Source organism: Schistocerca cancellata, chromosome 2, assembly GCF_023864275.1.
Source record: "Schistocerca cancellata isolate TAMUIC-IGC-003103 chromosome 2, iqSchCanc2.1, whole genome shotgun sequence".
NCBI lineage: Eukaryota > Metazoa > Arthropoda > Insecta > Orthoptera > Acrididae > Schistocerca > Schistocerca cancellata.
In genome coordinates this window covers 582,338,436-582,359,479 of record NC_064627.1, presented here as the reverse complement: position 1 = coordinate 582,359,479, position 21,044 = coordinate 582,338,436, and the positions used below count along the sequence as shown (strand labels likewise).

Genomic DNA, 21,044 nt, shown 5'->3' with positions numbered 1-21,044 from the left:
AACTATCTGATAAACAGTCTTAATATAAGCACAAAGTTTCAATATAGAGATATTTCAATAATTCTAATATTTAACCAATACGGAGTGTCCCAAAATAATGTATACACTCTCTAAAACTGAATATCTCTTTAATTGAAGGAGACAGAAGTACAGTTTTGTGGGCAATAATTCAGAAAGCGGTGAAAAATGTAAAAACACTTTCTTTTGTTTCAGAATTGTAAACAAACATGACATTATCATTGGATCAATGGAAATGGGTGCTAAAGTTTTACTGGAAAACACAAAATGTGAGTGAGGGTTGAATTTGGAACACCACCAACAAGGGTAACAGTTAAAAGAATCCGAGATAAGTTTGACATCGAAAGAACGGGACAGAATAAGAGGACTGCGGAAGAAAGAGACATTCTACAGACAAGGAAAGTATTGATGCAGTGATCCAGGCATACACACAATCTCCGAAAAACCTGTGAGGTAATGCTCTAGTGAGGGTGGATTCTGCAAAAGCAGTATTAATATAATTTTCAGGGCTCAGAAATTTAAGTTTACAGTCCAATTCATTTCCATGCTGTTAAAGAGGATGATCCTGATAGGTGAAGTGAATTTTGTGAAAGGATCACTAAGAGATGTGAAGAAGAGTTAGGCTTCAAGATCTAATGCTTTGGTCGGATGAAGCGTTGTTTCTTTAAACTTAACAGAGCAATTAACCATTATAATTATGGGTACTGGGCCAGTGAGAAGCCAAGGAAAGGCATGTTAGTCTACCAGGAGTATCAGACTAGTGTGGGCTGTCTTCTAGAGTGTTAATCAGGCTGTACTTCTTTGGAAACATTGACTCAGGTGACTCTTACCTAAAAATGTTGCATCTGATTGACTCCTAGTCTTATTGACTGTTTTACGTGAGGGCATTTCTCAATTGCACATTCTGTTTCAGACTGATACAACGATCTCCTTATTTATTTCCTCTAGACCTATTTTTATGGGGTACTCTCAAGACCACAAACGCTGGATGCCCTTAATGAGCAAATTGAGCAAACTTGTGATTCTATTTCATTAGGAACAATTAGCACGTCAGTCTATTATAAGTTGTTGTCGATGGTGTAACACAGCGGAAGGAGATCATTTTGAACATTTACCATCTTTAGCTGGACCATAGGGTACACCACAAACACTGTGGTCAGATACATCACATGATCACACTGACAGAACCACAGGCACATAGACACAGGCAACAGAGCATGCACAATGTCGGCACTAGTACAGTGTATATCCACCTTTCGCAGCAATGCAGGCTGCTATTCTCCCATGGAGACGATCGTAGAGATGCTGGATGTAGTCCTGTGGAACGGCTTGCCATGCCATTTCCACCTGGCGCCTCAGTTGGACCAGCGTTCGTGCTGGACGTGCAGACCGCGTGAGACGACGCTTCATCCACTCCCAAACATGCTCAATGGGGGACAGATCCGGAGATCTTGCTGGCCAGGGTAGTTGACTTACACCTTCTAGAGCACGTTGGGTGGCACGGGATACATGCGGACGTGCATTGTCCTGTTGGAACAGCAAGTTCCCTTGCCGGTCTAGGAATGGTAGAACGATGGGTTCGATGACGGTTTGGATGTACCGTGCACTATTCAGTGTCCCCTCGACAATCACCAGTGGTGTACGGCCAGTGTAGGAGATCGCTCCCCACACCATGATGCCGGGTGTTGGCCCTGTGTGCCTCGGTCGTATGCAGTCCTGATTGTGGCGCTCACCTGCATGGCGCCAAACACGCATACGACCATCATTGGCACCAAGGCAGAAGCGACTCTCATCGCTGAAGACGACATGTCTCCATTCGTCCCTCCATTCATGCCTGTCGCGACACCACTGGAGGCGGGCTGCACGATGTTGGGGCGTGAGCGGAAGACGGCCTAACGGTGTGCGGGACCGTAGCCCAGCTTCATGGAGACGGTTGTGAATGGTCCTCGCCGATACCCCAGGAGCAACAGTGTCCCTAATTTGCTGGGAAGTGGCGGTGCGGTCCCCTACGGCACTGCGTAGGATCCTACGGTCTTGGCGTGCATCCGTGCGTCGCTGCGGTCCGGTCCCAGGTCGACGGGCACGTGCACCTTCCGCCGACCACTGGCGACAACATCGATGTACTGTGGAGACCTCACACCCCACGTGTTGAGCAATTCGGCGGTACGTCCACCCGGCCTCCCGCATGCCCACTATACGCCCTCGCTCAAAGTCCGTCAACTGCACATACAGTTCACGTCCACGCTGTCGCGGCATGATACCAGTGTTAAAGACTGCGATGGAGCTCCGTATGCCACGGCGAACTGGCTGACACTGACGGCGGCGGTGCACAAATGCTGCACAGCTAGTGCCATTCGACGGCCAACACCGCGGTTCCTGGTGTGTCCGCTGTGCCGTGCGTGTGATCATTGCTTGTACAGCCCTCTCGCAGTGTCCGGAGCAAGTATGGTGGGTCTGACACACCGGTGTCAATGTGTTCTTTTTTCCATTTCCAGGAGTGTGTATATATATATATAATACAGCAAATTATTTTCTATCAATATTTATTAATTGTACATCATGTATAAATTTCTATTTAAATTGCATCTATTTTTACACCCAGAAGAGCATAAGTTCTGGAACAGTAATGGCACGCAATGTGTCTATGATGCATTACAGAAAAAGTCTGAAGTTACTCAAAGTTGGGATGTTGGTAGTAATTTTTTTTTTTTCTGGTCATGTTCACATCACATTGTGATGCAACAAAATAGTAGGTTTAAACAAATTTCAAGAAATATTTCCCAAGGCTAGTCCTCATACCTCCATGTTTCTTGAACAATTATACAGTAATATTGTTCCCAAAAACATCAGCAGGTAAAACACCACAGTACAGTGCATACACAAATTTTTGTTTAGAAGGTATGAGTTAAGCAAGGCATAAGAGTAAAGAAGTGATCCTACTGGGACACTATCATTACATGTTTGGTTCTTCGCTGTTCACAGGAAATGCTTTTACTAACAATTTTGATCTGTCCAACAGTTTTGTAACAAAGTATACTCTGCTGAGATCATCCAAGAGACATATCATTCAGAGGCAAAAGATAATGTACAACACACACTTGATATATCACACTAACAACTGCATAGTTTGGGCAAAATAGTATGGGTGAGTGCAGAATGAATGCGTCAACAGGAATCTGTAACAGTACGCAAAGTAAAACTGGAACTCTACTCATATACCAGTGAAACAGGATATTTATCACAAAGTAATATGTACAAAATATTACTTTATCAAGTTTATATGAAACATCTTAGTTTTTGTTACTTCTGCGTATGATTTGTGTCATTTCTAACACTACATTTTGGTGACAAAGCTTACTCTCCATACATCATCCCCCTCTCAAGGCACCAGGCTTTAAGACTACCAAGAGATTCTTTAATATTATTATCAGGTTCTGCCAAATATGGATGGAAAATTCAGTATATGTTCAAAGGTTTCATTAATTCTGCATTATAACCAGATTAAATAAATGAATTAAGATGGGGACAGAGTTGGTGTATCCAAACTATGCTTTGCATAGCCCCACACAACTGTCACTATAAACCTAGTATAAGTGCACTTATTTGCCTGTTGGAATAACAATCTTTTCCTCAGTGTTCTCTGACTTCACTCTGCAGATTTGTGAGCTAATCTTTGACTACGCTTCTGTTAATGTGTTCAGTATATTTTGTGCTGTTTCAAGGATTTTATTTTCTTATCTATTTATGTCCAATTCATTCTATGCGTCAATAGGTATATCCAAACTACTGCAGTCTGTCATTATCCTCTATAAGTTCTGCTGGCAGCTAAATTCAACATTCTTGTGTATGTCACGCTAATGTTCCGATAAATAAATAATAAATGCATCAACTAACCAAGTTTACCATGCAGTGTTCTCAAAGGCTTACTAATTTGCTTCTCTGGTCTGTGTTTTATGATAGCTACATACGCAACTACCTATATCTTAGTCTACTCTTTTCACTCTTTTCTTTGGTTGACTCAACACAGTGATAGCAAAAAGGCCACTAAGGACAAAACACAAGTTTTCCTCCTAACAGACACGGCTGCAAATTGACTGGAAATCAGTCCATCCATTTTTGGAGAAGTCGAAAGCAATAACAAATCTGGATATCATTCAAAAAATAAAATCTATTTCTTTCAAAAACTGATCCTGCATTCTACCACTATACAATCACTCTCAGACTCCTTAGTTATCCTCTCTCTACTATGATTGAACATCAAAGAGACAAAGTACAACACCAGGTTTTTTTTAAACTGTGACACTGCTGTACAGGTAAGTCAGTGAGAAAACTGAAATAAGAGAGAATATTTTGAAACAACAAATATGTAAAACTACTATATTTTAACAAACTAAAATGAAATAAATCACGAAAAATCACAAATATGAAAAAAGAAATTTAATACAAATTCTCACCAATGAAGAGTACAACACCAATACACATATAGCCTTTGTAGTACTGATTGACCCAGGAATACAATGGTTCCATCACATTAAAATTAACTGTAGAACCAACTCTAGCAAAACTCATCTGTAGTCCAAAAACCATATTAAGTTCTTTTCCTTTAAACCACAAGACAGCATAGTTGTTTTGTGCTACAGCCAAAGATTCACCTCCAATCCTAAAACAGATATTGAATTATACATAAATGTAGTTTCTTAAATCCTAATCAGTCAACAATTTTAAAAAGAAGGTGAATGTGCAAGCTGATAAGACATCAATATTTGGCAAACGTTTTTGATTGTTAAGAGATAAACTCTAAACTCAACCTTGTGGTACCACAGGCTGCTTCAAGGTTAATGTAAGAAACCTCACAGGGGAAGTAGTAGCAAACAATGGAATGAAAGAGCATAAACTTAAAAAGCTACAGAAATACTAATATAACATTGTGTCTCAATAGTTGTACCCCATCATATATTCACTTTAATTTGGTAATTTGCCTGTCAATTTACCTTTTTTTCAGTATCTCTGCATTTATTCCTCTCATGAGTATTTTCACAGGTAAATTTTGCTGATTTCAACATTGGTACCTTAACCTTTCTCATTCCCTGATTTTGCTCCCAAAAATGGGCAGGAAAGCAGCTATGGAAACCTAGGTTTATGTAGAACTAATACCACAGCACAATCTGACTTTTTTCTTTTTTCATTACACACAACATAGCCAAGAGGAGGCATTTCCATCTGGCACTTAATGTGATACTCAAATGAAAATTAAATTTTTAGCCATTTGATTTGAAGTCTGATACTTATCAACCGATCCAGTAAGTGATGTATCATAGACACTATTATATCTTATAAAGTTACCATTTGCTCTCTTTTAACACATAGTGTCATATCATAAAGTAAGTTAATCACCACTTCTGATAGGCAGAATAAAAACAAATGTAAAACGAGATGGGACTAAACAAATCTTAGAAAATAGACATCAAAATTGTTTTTCTGACTTTCAAAATTTTACAATAGAACAAGATCTGGAAAAATATTATCAAAGAATTTACTTAATTGAAAAAATGGACAACATTCACAATCAGTTATAGTTTTATTTGATATTAATATGGACAAGATAGCGAGGTAAAAATATGACAATCTTAACACTTTACAAAGGCTGAGGAACATTTATCTGACATATCATAAATGTTTAAACAGTGACTTATACAGATAAATAATATGGATAACCATATTGTAGGTGTTACCACACCAGAGGGGGTTTCTGTGCAGAGGTTAGGAGATGTCAGATTTCTTGAAGGGGGCAGCAGCCTTTTCAGGAATAGCAGGGGTAATGGTCAGGATGACTGACTTATATGGCTTTGTAACTTTAATGAAATTGGGCCTGCTATGTTGGTACAGCAAATGTCTGACAGCAAGGGGAAACTACATCAGTAACATTTCCCGAGGACCTACATCTACATCTACATTTATACTCCACAAGCCACCCAACGGTGTGTGGCGGAGAGCACTTTACGTGCCACTGTCATTACCTCCCTTTTCTGTTCCAGTTGCGTATGGTTCGCGGGAAGAATGACTGTCTGAAAGCCTCCATGCGCGCTCGAATCTCTCTAATTTTACATTCGTGATCTCCTCGGGCGGTATAAGTAGGGGGAAGCAATATATTCGATACCTCATCCAGAAACGCACCCTCTCGAAACCTGGCGAGCAAGCTACAATGCGATGCAGAGCGCCTCTCTTGTAGAGTCTGCCACTTGAGTTTGCTAAACATCTCCGTAACGCTATCCCGCTTACCAAATAACCCTGTGACAAAACGCGCCGCTCTTCTTTGGATCTCCTCTGTCAATCCAACCTGGTATGGATCCCACACTGATGAGCAATACTCAAGTATACATCGAACGAGTGTTTTTTAAGCCACCTCCTTTGTTGATGGACTACATTTTCTAAGGACTCTCCCAATGAATCTCAACCTGGCACCCGCCTTACCAACAATTAATTTTATATGATCATTCCACTTCAAATCGTTCCGCACACATACTCCCAGATATTTTACAGAAGTAACTGCTACCAGTGTTTTTGTTTCGCTATCATATAATCATACAATAACGGATCCTTCTTTCTATGTATTCGCAATACATTACATTTGTCTATGTTAAGGGTCAGTTGACACTCCCTGCACCAAGTGCCTATCCGCTGCAGATCTTCCTGCATTTCGCTACAATTTTCTAATGCTGCAACTTCTCTGTATACTACAGCATCATTCGCGGAAAGCCGCACGGAACTTCCGACACTATCTACTAGGTCAACCACCTGAAGCTCTACTATATGGTTTAAAGATGGCAGCATTCTCTTGATAAAGTAGTCCCCAATTTGGATCTTCCAGTGCATCTACTCAGGAGGATGTTGTCATCGGAAAAGGCAATTCTAACACCCTATGGCTTGGAGCACAGCATGCTGGATTCATTAACTGTGTAGGTAACTTAGTGAACTTGAAAAGGGAAACAGAAAGGTTGAAGCTACATAAGGGGAGAATTAATGAAGTGTGATGACAGGAAGAAGAGAATTTTTGGTCAGGTAATACAGGATTATCAACACATAATCAGAGGTAATGCAAGAATAAGTCTAATAGCACACAGGAAACTAGGAATGAACAGCATAGTGAACACATTATTGTGGTGAAGATAGACAAAAAGACATGACTTACATACAAGTGTATATCCTACTAGCTGTGCAGATGATGAGATTAAAAAGAACTTCTGTGAGGAGATTATTCAGTATATTAAGGGAGATGCAAATTTATTTGTTATAGGGAATTTGCATTCAATAGTCAGGAAAAGAAAAGGTGAAATACACTGATGGAAACAAAAATCACAACACCAAGAACAAGTTATGACAAAATAAATCTGGTAGACATTTTTCTACATTTGAAAGGTGATGTCTATTCATATTTCGTGCCAGTCACATGAGTGGCACTAGTAGTGCAACTGTGAGGATGTAAATCAGGTTTGCTTTAAATACATGCTGTAACCGTCATGAGTATTGGTTACCATTGAGATTGGACGTGGTGAGTTGATGCTAGTCAAGAATGCCATTAAGGCGACAAAGCCACCATTAACAACACCTCACTGAGTTCGAATGAGTTTGTGTAATAGCACCTTCAACAATACTGCAGAAATATTTGGCAAGAATGTAGCCATTATGCATGCTTGCTGGCAGCTGTCACGAGGAGACCGGACTCTGGACGGCTACGTGGCAATACCTAATGGGAAGACCACCGTGTTCAGTGTATGGCTCTGGCGCATCATACTGCATCCAAAACAGCAATTTGAGCAGCAATAATGTGACACAATGAACCGAGACAAAATTGGTTACTTCAAGGACAGCTCTGAGCCAGATATCCTGTAGAGTGCATTCCACTGATCCCAAACCACTGCCATTCGTGACATCAGGGGTGTCAAGTAAGAGCTCATTGGAGGGTGAGGTGGAGATCTGTTGTGTTTTCTGATGAAAGCTGGTTTTGCCTTGGTGCCAGTGATGGCAGTGTGTTTGTTAGGAGGAGACCAATTGAGGGGCTGCAACAAACCTGTTTCAGTGCTAAACACACTGGATCTACACCTGGAGTTACTGTCTGAGGTGCGATTTTCTATGACAGCGGGAACACACTCATAGTTAGCCCACACACCCTGGCTGCAAATTTATATGTCAATCTGGTGATCCGATCTGCTGTGCTGCCATTCATGAACAGCATTCCAGGATTTTTTCCAACATACCGCTGTTGTAATCCATCATACTCTACAGAGTGTCGGCATGTTGCCTTGGCCTTGTCCCTGTACTGAACGACCAAGTGCAACAGGCCAGCCCACAAACTGACATCTGACACCTGTACACAATACACACACATTCGCATGCCTGCATTCAACATTCTGCTGGTTACATCAGTTATTAATGTATCAGCATTTCACATTTCCAATTGCTTATCTTGCTCTTACATTAAACTGTGATCCTGCAATGTTAATCACTTAAATATATTACCTAGACAAATGTATTCCCGAAATTTCTTTACTCTACATTAATTATTTTTTCTGTGTTGCAATTTTTTTCCATCAGTGTATTAAGAGAATAGAACAAGGAGAAAGGAGTGAAAGGGGAAGCTGCCTGGTGGAATTTTGCACATAGAACAATTTCATAATTTCTAACAATTGGACTAAGACTCATGAAAGAAGGCTGCATATGTGGAAGGGACCTAGAGACACTGCAACATTTCAGATAGAGTATATAATGGTAAGAGAGATTTAGAAATTAGACTTTAAAATGTAAAGCATTTGCAGGAGCAGATGTGGGTTCTAACCATAATTTATTAGTTACATAATGCAAACTAAAGCTGAAGAAATTGCACAAACATAGGAAATTGAACTGATGGGATCTGAATAACCTGAAACAACCTCAAGGTAATGGAAAGTCCACAACAGAATACAAACAATACAAGGAGTTACAGTAATGACTCACTGAATAGTTGTGCATTAAGTCATCGATAGACACAAACAAATCTGGGAACACTGCTAGGTTTTGATAAATCCTTCTTCAGATACATAAGAAGAATGTGTGCCTGTTAACGCCTGCTCCCCCCCCCCCCCCCCCCCCCCCCACACACACACACACACACAAATGGTGGCTACATTGTCACAGCTGACTACATGTTTTCAGCATTGTAGCTTGACTGGCATAAGGGGGTTGTGTCAGGAATGGAGGAAGAGGAGAGACACAAAGTGTTGAGGGGGAGGGAGGAGATACAACAGATGAAGAGGGAAACTGTGGAGGGGGGAAGGGGGGTTGGGGGACGGAGAGGTGACTGCAAGATGAGTTAAGTCTTGGGTCAGGAAGAGAAGCGTGTGTCGACAGGGGCTATCAGAGCCTGAGGCCAGGAGGATTACAGGATTGACGGAAGTGTTGCAGGAAAAATAACAAACTACTTAATTCACACAAATTGGCAATGGAGGGGAGGATCCAGGTGTCACAGGTTCCGAAGAAGCCAGTGAAATTTAGCATTTTGTGCCCAGTAGTGTTTTCTGGCACTGAGTGGTCAACTCTCATCTTGGTCATAGTTTGACAGTGACTATTCAGTTGTCTGGACAGCCAGTTGGTGGATATGCCCATATAAAAATCTGTGCTGAAGTTACAGCAGAGCTAGCATGATATAGTTACTTTCATGTTTGGCCCTGCCTATGATAGAATAGGTTATGACTATGTGGGACTGGAGTAGGATGTGCTGGGTGGGTGTATTGCACAGGTCTTGCACCTGGGCCTTCCTCAATGGTACAACCCATGTGTCAGTGTGTTGGACGTGGGTATTGTGTAAGGATGGAATAGGAAATTTTATACACTGAGTAGAAGGTGAAATACCACTTCCAGAGGGGTAGCATCCTTAGCCTCACTTTCAGACCAACCCCAAAGTTACTTGTCAAAGATTTACTCTCCTCCTCCTTATCCCTACAGTGGAAACACATTTTGTCACCTTCCAGTCCAACCAATGCTAATCAGAATCCAAGATTGAACATTGTCTCACCCCCACTCATATCCCATTTGAACTGCGAACCTCTTCAGCTCCCACCTAACCACCCACTGCTTACCTTCGAGGAATTCTTTACTATATACTTGGTGTCACTGTCCTTTCCAATAACACAAACTTCTCAATGGAGGAAACAACAGCCATCCACAGCCTCCAGACAGACTCCAATTTAGAAACCTTCCCTGCAGACAAAAACTCCACCACTGTCAGAAAGAAGTGTATTGATTACCTGACAGAATAGGTCTACGATCTGTCTGTATCTCTCATATCCAATTCCTGTCACAGAGATCCCAATCCATAAACCCAAACATAATGTCCAAATCCTGCTCAAATCCTTGAGTGTATCCCACTATCGCTCTCCTATATCCACCTCCTTACTCTTCCTCATTACTCTTTGCACACCTACCATCTACCTTTTTCCCCAGAATCAGAAAACCATCCACACACCATAATGTAGGATCTCGGCTCTCGACTAATGCCTCCAAACCATTGACCACAGCCTAGGTCCCCGCATAAAATATACAGACCATTTCATCCACCTCTCTACCATCCTAACCTGGTGGGGCCTATTGGTCTACTGGTAAAGCATGTGCCTGGAAACCAAATGGTTGTGGGATCGAATCTGATTGGATCACATAAATTTTCAGTCTGCCTTTAATCTAGCCTTCAATTCTTCAACAATCTGAAGAATCACCAGGAATAATAAGTGGTTTGGATTCTACATTGAACTGCTGATCTCCTTCCCCAGTTAGATAACTGGGAAAGAGTAGGGACACACAAGTTGCCAAAGTGGCTTCCAATTGAAAGACTTGCACCTTGCCATTAAGCCACATGAAATTGTTATTTCTTTCTTTCTTTTCTCAGACGTTATGTCTCGTCAAAAATGGAAAGTGACGCGGACCTTGATCAAGCGTGACTTCCTTTTAACTGTACGGTATATGTTATATTGCATTTAGGAACTTTTGGGTTTTTGAACATGTATCAATAATTACGGATTTCTTTAGTTGAATATATAAGTTTGGATGTAGCTGTATTGCATTGATGTACTGGTGGATATTGTGTGGATGACTCCTGCAGTTGATAGTATAATTGGTATAACGTCAACTTTATCCTGATGCCACATGTTCTTGACTTCCTCAGCCAGTTGGATGTATTTTTCAATTTTTTCTCCTGTTTTCTTTTGTATATTTATTGTATGGGGTATGGATATTTCGATTAGTTGTGTCAATTTCTTCTTTTTATTGGTGAGTATGATGTCAGGTTTGTTATGTGGTGGTGTTTTATCTGTTATAATGGTTCTGCTCCAGTATAATTTGTATTCATCATTCTCCAGTGTATTTTGTGGTGCATACTTGTATGAGGGAATGTGTTGTTTTATAAGTTTATGTTGTAAGGCAAGTTGTTGATGTATTATTTTTGCTACATTGTCATGTCTTCTGGGGTATTCTGTATTCGCTAGTATTGTACATCTGCTTGTGATGTGATCTACTGTTTCTATTTGTTGTTTGCAAAGTCTGCATTTATCTGTTGTAGTATTGGGATCTTTAATAATATGCTTGCTATAATACCTGGTGTTTATTGTTTGATCCTGTATTGCAATCATGAATCCTTCCGTCTCACTTTTCTTAGCCATGTGTTGGATGCGTCTTGATCGATGTGTGGCTGTGTTAGATGATACGGGTGCTTGCCATGTAGTGTTTTCTGTTTCCAATTTACTTTCTTCGTATCTGTTAATGTTATGTGATCTAAAGGGTTGTAGAAGTGGTTATGAAATTGCAGTGGTGTAGCCGATGCATTTATATGAGTGATTGCTTTGTGTATTTTGCTAGTTTCTGCTCGTTCTAGAAAGAATTTTCCTAAATTGTCTACCTGTCCATAATGTAGGTTTTTTATGTCGATAAATCCCCTTCCTCCTTCCTTTCTGCTTAATGTGAATCTTTCTGTTGCTGAATGTATGTGATGTATTCTATATTTGTGGCATTGTGATCGTATAAGTGTATTGAGTGCTTCTAGGTCTGTGTTACTCCATTTCACTACTCCAAATGAGTAGGTCAATATTGGTATAGCATAAGTATTTATAGCTTTTGTCTTGTTTCTTGCTGTCAATTCTGTTTTCAGTATTTTTGTTAGTCTTTGTCTATATTTTTCTTTTAGTTCTTCTTTAATATTTGTATTATCTATTCCTATTTTTTGTCTGTATCCTAGATATTTGTAGGCATCTGTTTTTTCCATCGCTTCTATGCAGTCGCTGTGGTTATCCAATATGTAAATCTTCTTGTTTAGTGTGTTTTCCCTTGACTATGCTATTTTTCTTACATTTGTCTGTTCGAAAAGCCATATTTATATCATTGCTGAATACTTCTGTTATCTTTAGTAATTGGTTGAGTTGTTGATTTGTTGCTGCCAGTAGTTTTAGATCATCCATGTATAGCAAATGTGGGATTTTGTGTGGGTATGTTCCAGTAATATTATATCCATAATTTGTATTATTTAGCATGTTGGATAGTGGGTTCAGAGCAAGGCAGAACCAGAAAGGACTTAATGAGTCTCCTTGGTATATTCCACGCTTAATCTGTATTGGCTGTGATGTGATATTATTTGAATTTGTTTGGATATTAAGTGTGGTTTTCCAATTTTTCATTACTATGTTTAGGAACTGTATCAATTTAGGATCTACTTTGTATATTTCCAATATTTGTAGTAACCATGAGTGGGGTACACCAAGGGGGTGAAACTCATATAGGGACTTCCGGTAACATGATGTTGGTTTGGTCCCAGGCCACTTGGAGTGCTGCTAGTTTTGCAATTTATAGTCTCGTGTTCCTATTGGATGACATAGTCTTCCATAATTGTTTTGGTATCGTAGCAACGTGATTGTGATTTTTCGTTTAAATTGCAGTGTAAGTATGTTGCTATTATTCTGCTTAATTTTTGGATGCATTCGTAATATTTGATGGTGTGATGATTCAGTATTTACTTTTTTACTTTTGTTTCAAATAGAACACGAGGTTGTATCATCACATTACGTTCTGTGGACTCTTGTATACTTGTTCTTGCAAAGAAATACAATTTCCGTTGCTCAGTTTACTTAAAGGGTAAGTATATTTCTTATTTCTGTTCATATTTCCTTGTATTTCATAGAGAATCCCATGCTAGCAGCTTTTGACATAGTTGGTATTCAACTTTCCGAATCCTGTAATGGAATATAATTCTGGCTTTGATTCATCTTCCTTTTTGCCACAAAGTACTCTTAGTGACATAATAAGTACCATTTATTGTGCCGTTTATTACATACCAAATATTGGACGTGTTACAATTGATTCATAATGCCTCGAGTGTGTTCTATTTCGTGTTTTCGACAGTAAATATTCTGTACAGTACATAACACACTATCCAGGTAAAAAGTGTTTGTTGCTGTTGTATCGACAAAGGTTGTGTTCTCACATAAAAAGACATTTGTTTGGAAGTCACACAAAGCAGGTCCTTCAAGCAGTTGGACATTTACACGTATTATTGTGGCAATATCCAATGCAGTAGAAATCTTCTCGCACTTTAATGCTCAGCGCAATGTAATACAGATTTACAGCTGTAACTGTTACTGATAATGTGCAGTTGAATTTGGTATCTACCATTGTATCTAGATGCTGAAATATACTGAAATGGTACAATAAGCAGTGTTTCTACTGCCTGATAGCACTGTTTAACGAAGTAGTGTTGAATATAGAATATAGTGCTACTATGCTCACACAGTTATGTATAGAGTGATGTGCATATCCGTAGTAGAAATGAGAATTTGTTTCGTTTTTTCACTATTTTGTAGCAATACCACATCAGATTACAAGCCATGATAACAGTTATCAATACTTCAGTACAGGATAGCTGCATTTAGACATAAGCTAATATGATTTTTGATAGTGAAATTAATTTCACATTGAGTTTTCTTTAACATTAATCAACGTAAACCATACTTGATCTTTTTTCTTGTTCCTAATTTTTGGTTTGAATAACATTTCATTTCAAACACATGAGGATGGATCACACAGGAAGAGAAGAATCCAGTTTGAGATTGAAATTGAAATACTCATGCAAGTTTCCCGGATGCAGGAGTAGTTATTATGTAAAAACAAATTCCAAGCACAAGAATAAACATTTCTATAAATTTCCAGCTGCATCAAAAAGTGAGATTTTAAAGAAGTGGAAATTGATCTGTAATATAGATGAAGGTGTCAACTGTAATTACACTCCTGGAAATTGAAATAAGAACACCGTGAATTAATTTTCCCAGGAAGGGGAAACTTTATTGACACATTCCTGGGGTCAGATACATCACACGATCACACTGACAGAACCACAGGCACATAGACACAGGCAACAGAGCATGCACAATGTCGGCACTAGTACAGTGTATATCCACCTTTCGCAGCAATGCAGGCTGCTATTCTCCCATGGAGACGATCGTAGAGATGCTGGATGTAGTCCTGTGGAACGGCTTGCCATGCCATTTCCACCTGGCGCCTCAGTTGGACCAGCGTTCGTGCTGGACGTGCAGACCGCGTGAGACGACGCTTCATCCACTCCCAAACATGCTCAATGGGGGACAGATCCGGAGATCTTGCTGGCCAGGGTAGTTGACTTACACCTTCTAGAGCACGTTGGGTGGCACGGGATACATGCGGACGTGCATTGTCCTGTTGGAACAGCAAGTTCCCTTGCTGGTCTAGGAATGGTAGAACGATGGGTTCGATGACGGTTTGGATGTACCGTGCACTATTCAGTGTCCCCTCGACAATCACCAGTGGTGTACGGCCAGTGTAGGAGATCGCTCCCCACACCATGATGCCGGGTGTTGGCCCTGTGTGCCTCGGTCGTATGCAGTCCTGAGTGAGGCGCTCACCTGCACGGCGCCAAACACGCATACGACCATCATTGGCACCAAGGCAGAAGCGACTCTCATCGCTGAAGACGACACATCTCCATTCGTCCCTCCATTCACGCCTGTCGCGACACCACTAGAGGCGGGCTGCACGATGTTGGGGCGTGAGTGGAAGACGGCCTAACGGTGTGCGGGACCGTAGCCCAGCTTCATGGAGACGGTTGCGAATGGCCCTCGCCGATACCCCAGGAGCAACAGTGTCCCTAATTTGCTGGGAAGTGGCGGTGCGGTCCCCTACGGCACTGCGTAGGATCCTACGGTCTTGGCGTGCATCCGTGCGTCGCTGCGGTCTGGTGCCAGGTCGACGGGCACGTGCACCTTCCGCCGACCACTGGCGACAACATCGATGTACTGTGGAGACCTCACGCCCCACGTGTTGAGCAATTCGGCGGTACGTCCACCTGGCCTCCCGCATGCCCACTATACGCCCTCGCTCAAAGTCCGTCAACTGCACATACGGTTCACGTCCACGCTGTCGCGGCATGCTACCAGTGTTAAAGACTGCGATGGAGCTCCGTATGCCATGGCAAACTGGCTGACACTGACGGCGGCGGCGCACAAATGCTGCGCAGCTAGCGCCATTCGACGGCCAACACCGCGGTTCCTGGTGTGTCCGCTGTGCCGTGCGTGTGATCATTGCTTGTACAGCCCTCTCGCAGTTTCCGGAGCAAGTATGGTGGGTCTGACACACCGGTGTCAATGTGTTCTTTTTTCCATTTCCAGGAGTGTATTATTATGTGTGTGAGCCATCATTTTTATGAAGCAGATTTTGTAAACTTTACTAGACACAGGCTAAATCCTGGTGTTATACCAAAGCACATGGAATTGGTGTTGTATCACCCTCCCCCCACCCATCTGTGTTACACTGTTGGTGGTTGTGGTGGTGGTGGTGGTGGTGGTGGTGGTTTCACCACATCGGGTGCAAATATAAGTGTGCACGAAACAGGTCACAATGCAAAATCTACAGTAATACAACGAAGCAGTCCCCCTTTACAGAGCACAGATGATGGTGAGTACAGCTTTTTATCCTCACCTGTTTATGATGTTGAAAGTAGTCCAGGTGTAATGGGATCTGGCGTCTCTAAACGCGATTTAACTCCAAGAAAACACAAAATGTATAAACTGCATAGAATTACAATTTCCAGAGTGTGTAAATTGAAAAAACAGCTACAGAATGAGAGGAATAAATTGAAAATTCTAAAAGAGTTGTATGATGACAGGAAATTTCAGTTAATTGAAGAAGAGTTGAATGATGTGACTAAAACTTTTATTAATAGTCAGTTAAGAAATGCCAATATGCAGCCCACAGCAGTACGGTGGTCTATACAAGATAAGGCATTTGCTTTATCTATTTATAAGAGTAGTCCCCGGTTGTACAGATATTTGGCCACATACTTCTCCCTTCCATCTGTCAGGCTGCTCAAGGGAGTGCTTTCCCACATACCATTTGATCCAGGACTTAATCCAGCTTTATTACACTTTTTAGCAAGGGAAGTAAGTAATATGCATGAAAATGACAAGTATTGTGCTCTACTTTGTGATGAAATGTCTCTGGATGATGGTATGTACTATGATGCACACAAACAGCTAATCTATGGGTATCAGGACTTGGGTCATTTAGGATGTTCACCTGTAGCTGCTAGTCAAGCATTGGTTTTTATGCTGAAAGGCATTCACAGAACTTGGAAACAAGTTCTAGCATATTACTTTACTGCAACCACTTTCCACTACACCCATTTGAAATCACTCATTGTTCACATCATAAGTGAACTACAGAATATTGGGTTCAAAGTGGTTTGTACTGTATGTGACCAGAATGCAACAAACCAAAAGGTCCTTAAGCAACTGTGTGAAGCAAATTTGTTGAAGCCCAGTATATTTCATTTTGTCGTCAATAATCAACCAATTGTTACCATTTATGATGTACCACATCTGCTCAAAAACACTAGAAATGCTTTGATAGATAATAAAATTCAATTTGAATCTCACAAAGCAGCAAAGTTTGAGTACATCAGTACAGTGTTCTATTTGGATTTTTTTAATAAAAGACAGGTTCAAAACTCTACCCAAATTAAAAGCACAACACTTTAACTTTTCTGATTCCCATGTCAAAATTAAGGTAAAAGTTGCTGCTGCACAAATGAGCCATACTGTTGCAGCTGCAATTGAAACATATGTTTCTACTCACACATTACCATCTGAAGCTATACACACAGATGAGTTTGTGGAAAAGGTAGATAATCTCTTTGATTCACTCAACAATAATGAGCAATATCCCAGGGATGGAAAACAATTTAGGTGTGCTTTATCAGAAAATTCGCCACATTTAGAAATGCGGTAGAGCATATTGAGGGAAATAGGCAGCTGGCAAATAATAGATTTAAAAATGGGAAGAAACAAGACTAATATGTTTAGCTTCATAAAAGGTTGGCAGATTACATTACAGTCTATTATTTTCTTGTGGAAGACCTTGAAAGTGGTTGGCTTTAAGTACTTAAATTTAAAGGCGTTCAATCAAGATGCTTTAGAAAATTTCTTTTGTTGTATAAAACAACATGGTATTGCTAATACAAATGCAACTTGTTTTCAGTTTGTACAAGCTCTGAAGACTTGTGTTGTCAATCATATTACTTTGCCTTTCAAAGCCATGAGTGTAAGTAACTGTGAAAATGATGATTACACTCCCTTGAGCAGTTTGTGTCACTTTTTGGCAGCTAGTGGTAGGAGTGAACATTTAAGTGACTGTGAGATGAATGACACTGATACACCTGAGCAAATTTATTCTTACTCAGATGGTATCATCGAGTCTGTAGAAGATCAACAATCCTTAGCCTATGTAGCAGGCTATGTACTAAAAGCCATAGATGTACCAGATGATTGTGAAACATGTAATACCAGTCTCTACTCCTCTGTTGTGACTGAAAATCATTTGTTTACCTCACTTAAAGAGAATAGTGAGGAGCATTCTCATTTGAAATATGCAAGTGAAACAGTCATGATTTTCCTAAGGGCACTCCATGATCAGCTGTATGAGTATCTAAATAGTCATGGTCACACAACAAGACTACATGATAATTTAAAAAAAAAAAACATTTGTTCTGTCTCATACAACAATTTGTAATAAACATGACATTGAAGAGAGACTTCTGAAGACAAGTATTCCTTTTATAATATACAAGTATGTGAAAGAAAAGAAATCTACAAACAAGAGGAAATTCTGTATGCAACAACTTAAAAAGAAGTTCAAATCATGTTAAAAGACTTTGTATTTCAGTGTTTATTATGTGTACAATGAGAGTAAGCTCCCTATACATATACAAATATTGTGTTAAAAGCAGAGAATTACATGTTCTTGTATCAAAATCATGCCTTTGATTTGTTATGACAAAATCTGGTAATTCAGCAGGAACATAACTTAAACACTTTCTAGATGTGATGATTGGACTCTAAAAGTATAATGAATAAAGTGCTGTCAAGGGGAATTTGTCTTAATTTTCAGTAGTGTACCAAATAAAGTTTTCAAAGAGAAGGTAAATAAATAAAAATGTTAAAAATAAATGTTGTACCAGCGTCTTCTTTCATTATATAAACATGATGGGTGTTGCCAAAATAACAGCCAAGTTGAGGAAAAAAGAAAAAAAATGTTATGTGTTGCAGTTCATTTTCTTTGTATGTCTCATTGGCAAAAACATTTTGGCTACATTCATGCAGTGTCTACCTGCTCTGCTCTCAATTTGTTTTTCAGTTGATGTAAAGTAGTATTTTGTGTGTTTCATAAATTTATTTGAACTGTGCAGAAGTTCAATTTCAGATGACTGAATATCCATAAATAACAATCAACAGAAAAAATAATAAATCAGATTTTGTAGACTTTACAGTACATCCTTGGTTTGTAGCACAGATTTTTTTGTAAATGACCTCTTGGTTATCCTTTAGCTGTGTAGTTATTTATTTGTGTAACCTACTATTCCACTTTCGATCATGTGAGTGGACATAATGTGCTTTAGGATATGTGGAAACGTAAAAATCATTTATATATGCATGCAATGTCAGATGATTGTTTAGTCTGACATGTGCTAAAGCTCGTTTATTTCCACAAGATAATGGCCACACGGCCAAAATCGCAATATTGAGTTTTATAAAAAAATTTCACAGTCAAAAGGTGACGTCGTAATTTACGAAAATTTTCTCAATGTAAACTGCAGCTACGAGTAGTTAATGTTTGTTTTTGATTGAGATTTCTTTTATATATTACTTTGCAAGATCTCAAAAACCTTTAATACTGCACTATGTGGCCCACATTGAAAGATTAAATGAAAAATATTGTCATCTAATTCACGTATTTAGAAATAAACATAAGAGATTTTCGCACCATATTTTTTCGTATTGAAGTTCACAGCCAGGCCACAAGTAGCGCTGGTGTCGTTCTGTGTTTCCGTATAACAACGTGGTCTTTGCACTTCTACTATATTGGTGTTCTGTGGGTTGTTCTTCATTTATAATTTTGTTCTGTGTTGTATGTGTCATTAATTTCTGTGTAATGACTGAAGTTAATATTTTGTATATTGTTGGTAGGCATGTTATGGGGCGATATTTAGCTGGGTTTGCTGTGTCTGCTTGGTCTTTAGGTTTCAGATAAGTTATTCCATGTGTAAGTGTATCAGGGAATGTGTATGGGTCTGCAATGTAACTGTTAAATAATTTAGTTAGATGTGAATGTGTTGAGGTGAACTTCTTTAGCCAGAAATTTGCTATTTTATCTTTTCCAGGGGCTTTCCAATTGTGAGTAGAATTAATTGCTTGGGTGACTTCATGTTGCAAAATTATCACTTCAGGCATTTGTGGTATCATCTTGTATGTGTCTGTTTCTGCTTGTATCCACCGTGCACGCCTGTTATGTTGTACCGGGTTTGACCATATGTTGCTCCAGAAGTGTTCCATGTCTGTTATGTTTGGTGGATTGTCTATTTTAATGTGTGTGTTATCTATTGTCTGGTAAAATTTCTTTTGGTTTGTGTTGAATGTTTGGTTTTGTTTCTTTCCATTTTCACTTCTTTTGTATCTTCTAAGTCGTTTGGCCAATGCTTGTAATTTCTGCTTCTTTTCATCTAATTGCTCTATCGCTTCTTGTGGTGAGATTTTACCTAACCTTTTTCGTTTTTTTCTGACATTTCATTTCTTATTAATTGTGTTAGCTGTCCGATGTCTTTTCTCAGTTTTTCTATTCTGATCTGTAGCCTGTGTTGCCATGCTGGTTTTGTGGGTTTCTTCTGTGTGTTGGTTGGTTCTGATCTCTGCCTAGTGTGTATATTTAGTGTAGTGAGTGCTCCTATATAAACCAGTAGTTGTAACTCTTCCATAGTTGTGTTTTCATTTATTTTGTTGTGTATGATTGTGTTGATAGTTTTTATTGTTGTTTCGATTTGTTGGTTATTTGGCGGTCTTGTTTCGACTTGTGGGTTATTTGGCGGTCTATGCAAGAATGGTCTAATGTCTGTATTTGTGTCTTTGTATTCTATATATGTCAGCTGAAATTTCTCTTCTATATCTAACATGTGTGTCACTTCATGTTCTATTTGTGCTTGTTCTGGTGGCTGTCTTAAGATTTCGTTTTCCTCTGATTGTTTAATTGATGCGTGTTGTTCTTTGTTTGTTTGCTCTGGGATGTTTGAGTCCATTACTGTATTTTCTTCTTCTTCTGATTGCACATTATTTTGTTCCAGTATTTGTTGTACTTGTTGTTTGATGTTTCCTAATTCTGACTGGGGTATCCTGTTATTTTTGATTATTACACGGATCTGATCAGCTAGTCATTGTTCTGTTAAAAATTTTAATTCTGGGTATATGGTAATAAATGTTGTGTATACTTGTGATCTGTATCCAGTTGTGTTGGTTCCCAGGTTTGTTGCTTGGTAATAACAGAACATGAGGTGTCTATTAACTTCATCTGACCATCTCATCCTCTGTCTTTGTTTTCCTTCTAGGGTGGTTGCAGGAAGCATATCCTGCAAAACACCTCTATTTTGATTTAAATCATTTTCC

General features: G+C 39.6%; 1 protein-coding gene across 3 annotated transcripts in view; it reads right to left on the bottom strand.

Moving 5' to 3' along the window:
• Positions 1-21,044, bottom strand: part of LOC126162197 (major facilitator superfamily domain-containing protein 1-like) — a 124,593-nt gene that overhangs the window by 63,990 nt on the left and 39,559 nt on the right. For all 3 annotated transcript variants that reach the window (XM_049918527.1, XM_049918528.1, XM_049918530.1), the window contains exon 5: positions 4,473-4,678. In XM_049918527.1, coding sequence (XP_049774484.1) covers positions 4,473-4,678 — 206 coding nt within the window. The remainder of the gene's footprint in view (positions 1-4,472; positions 4,679-21,044) is intronic.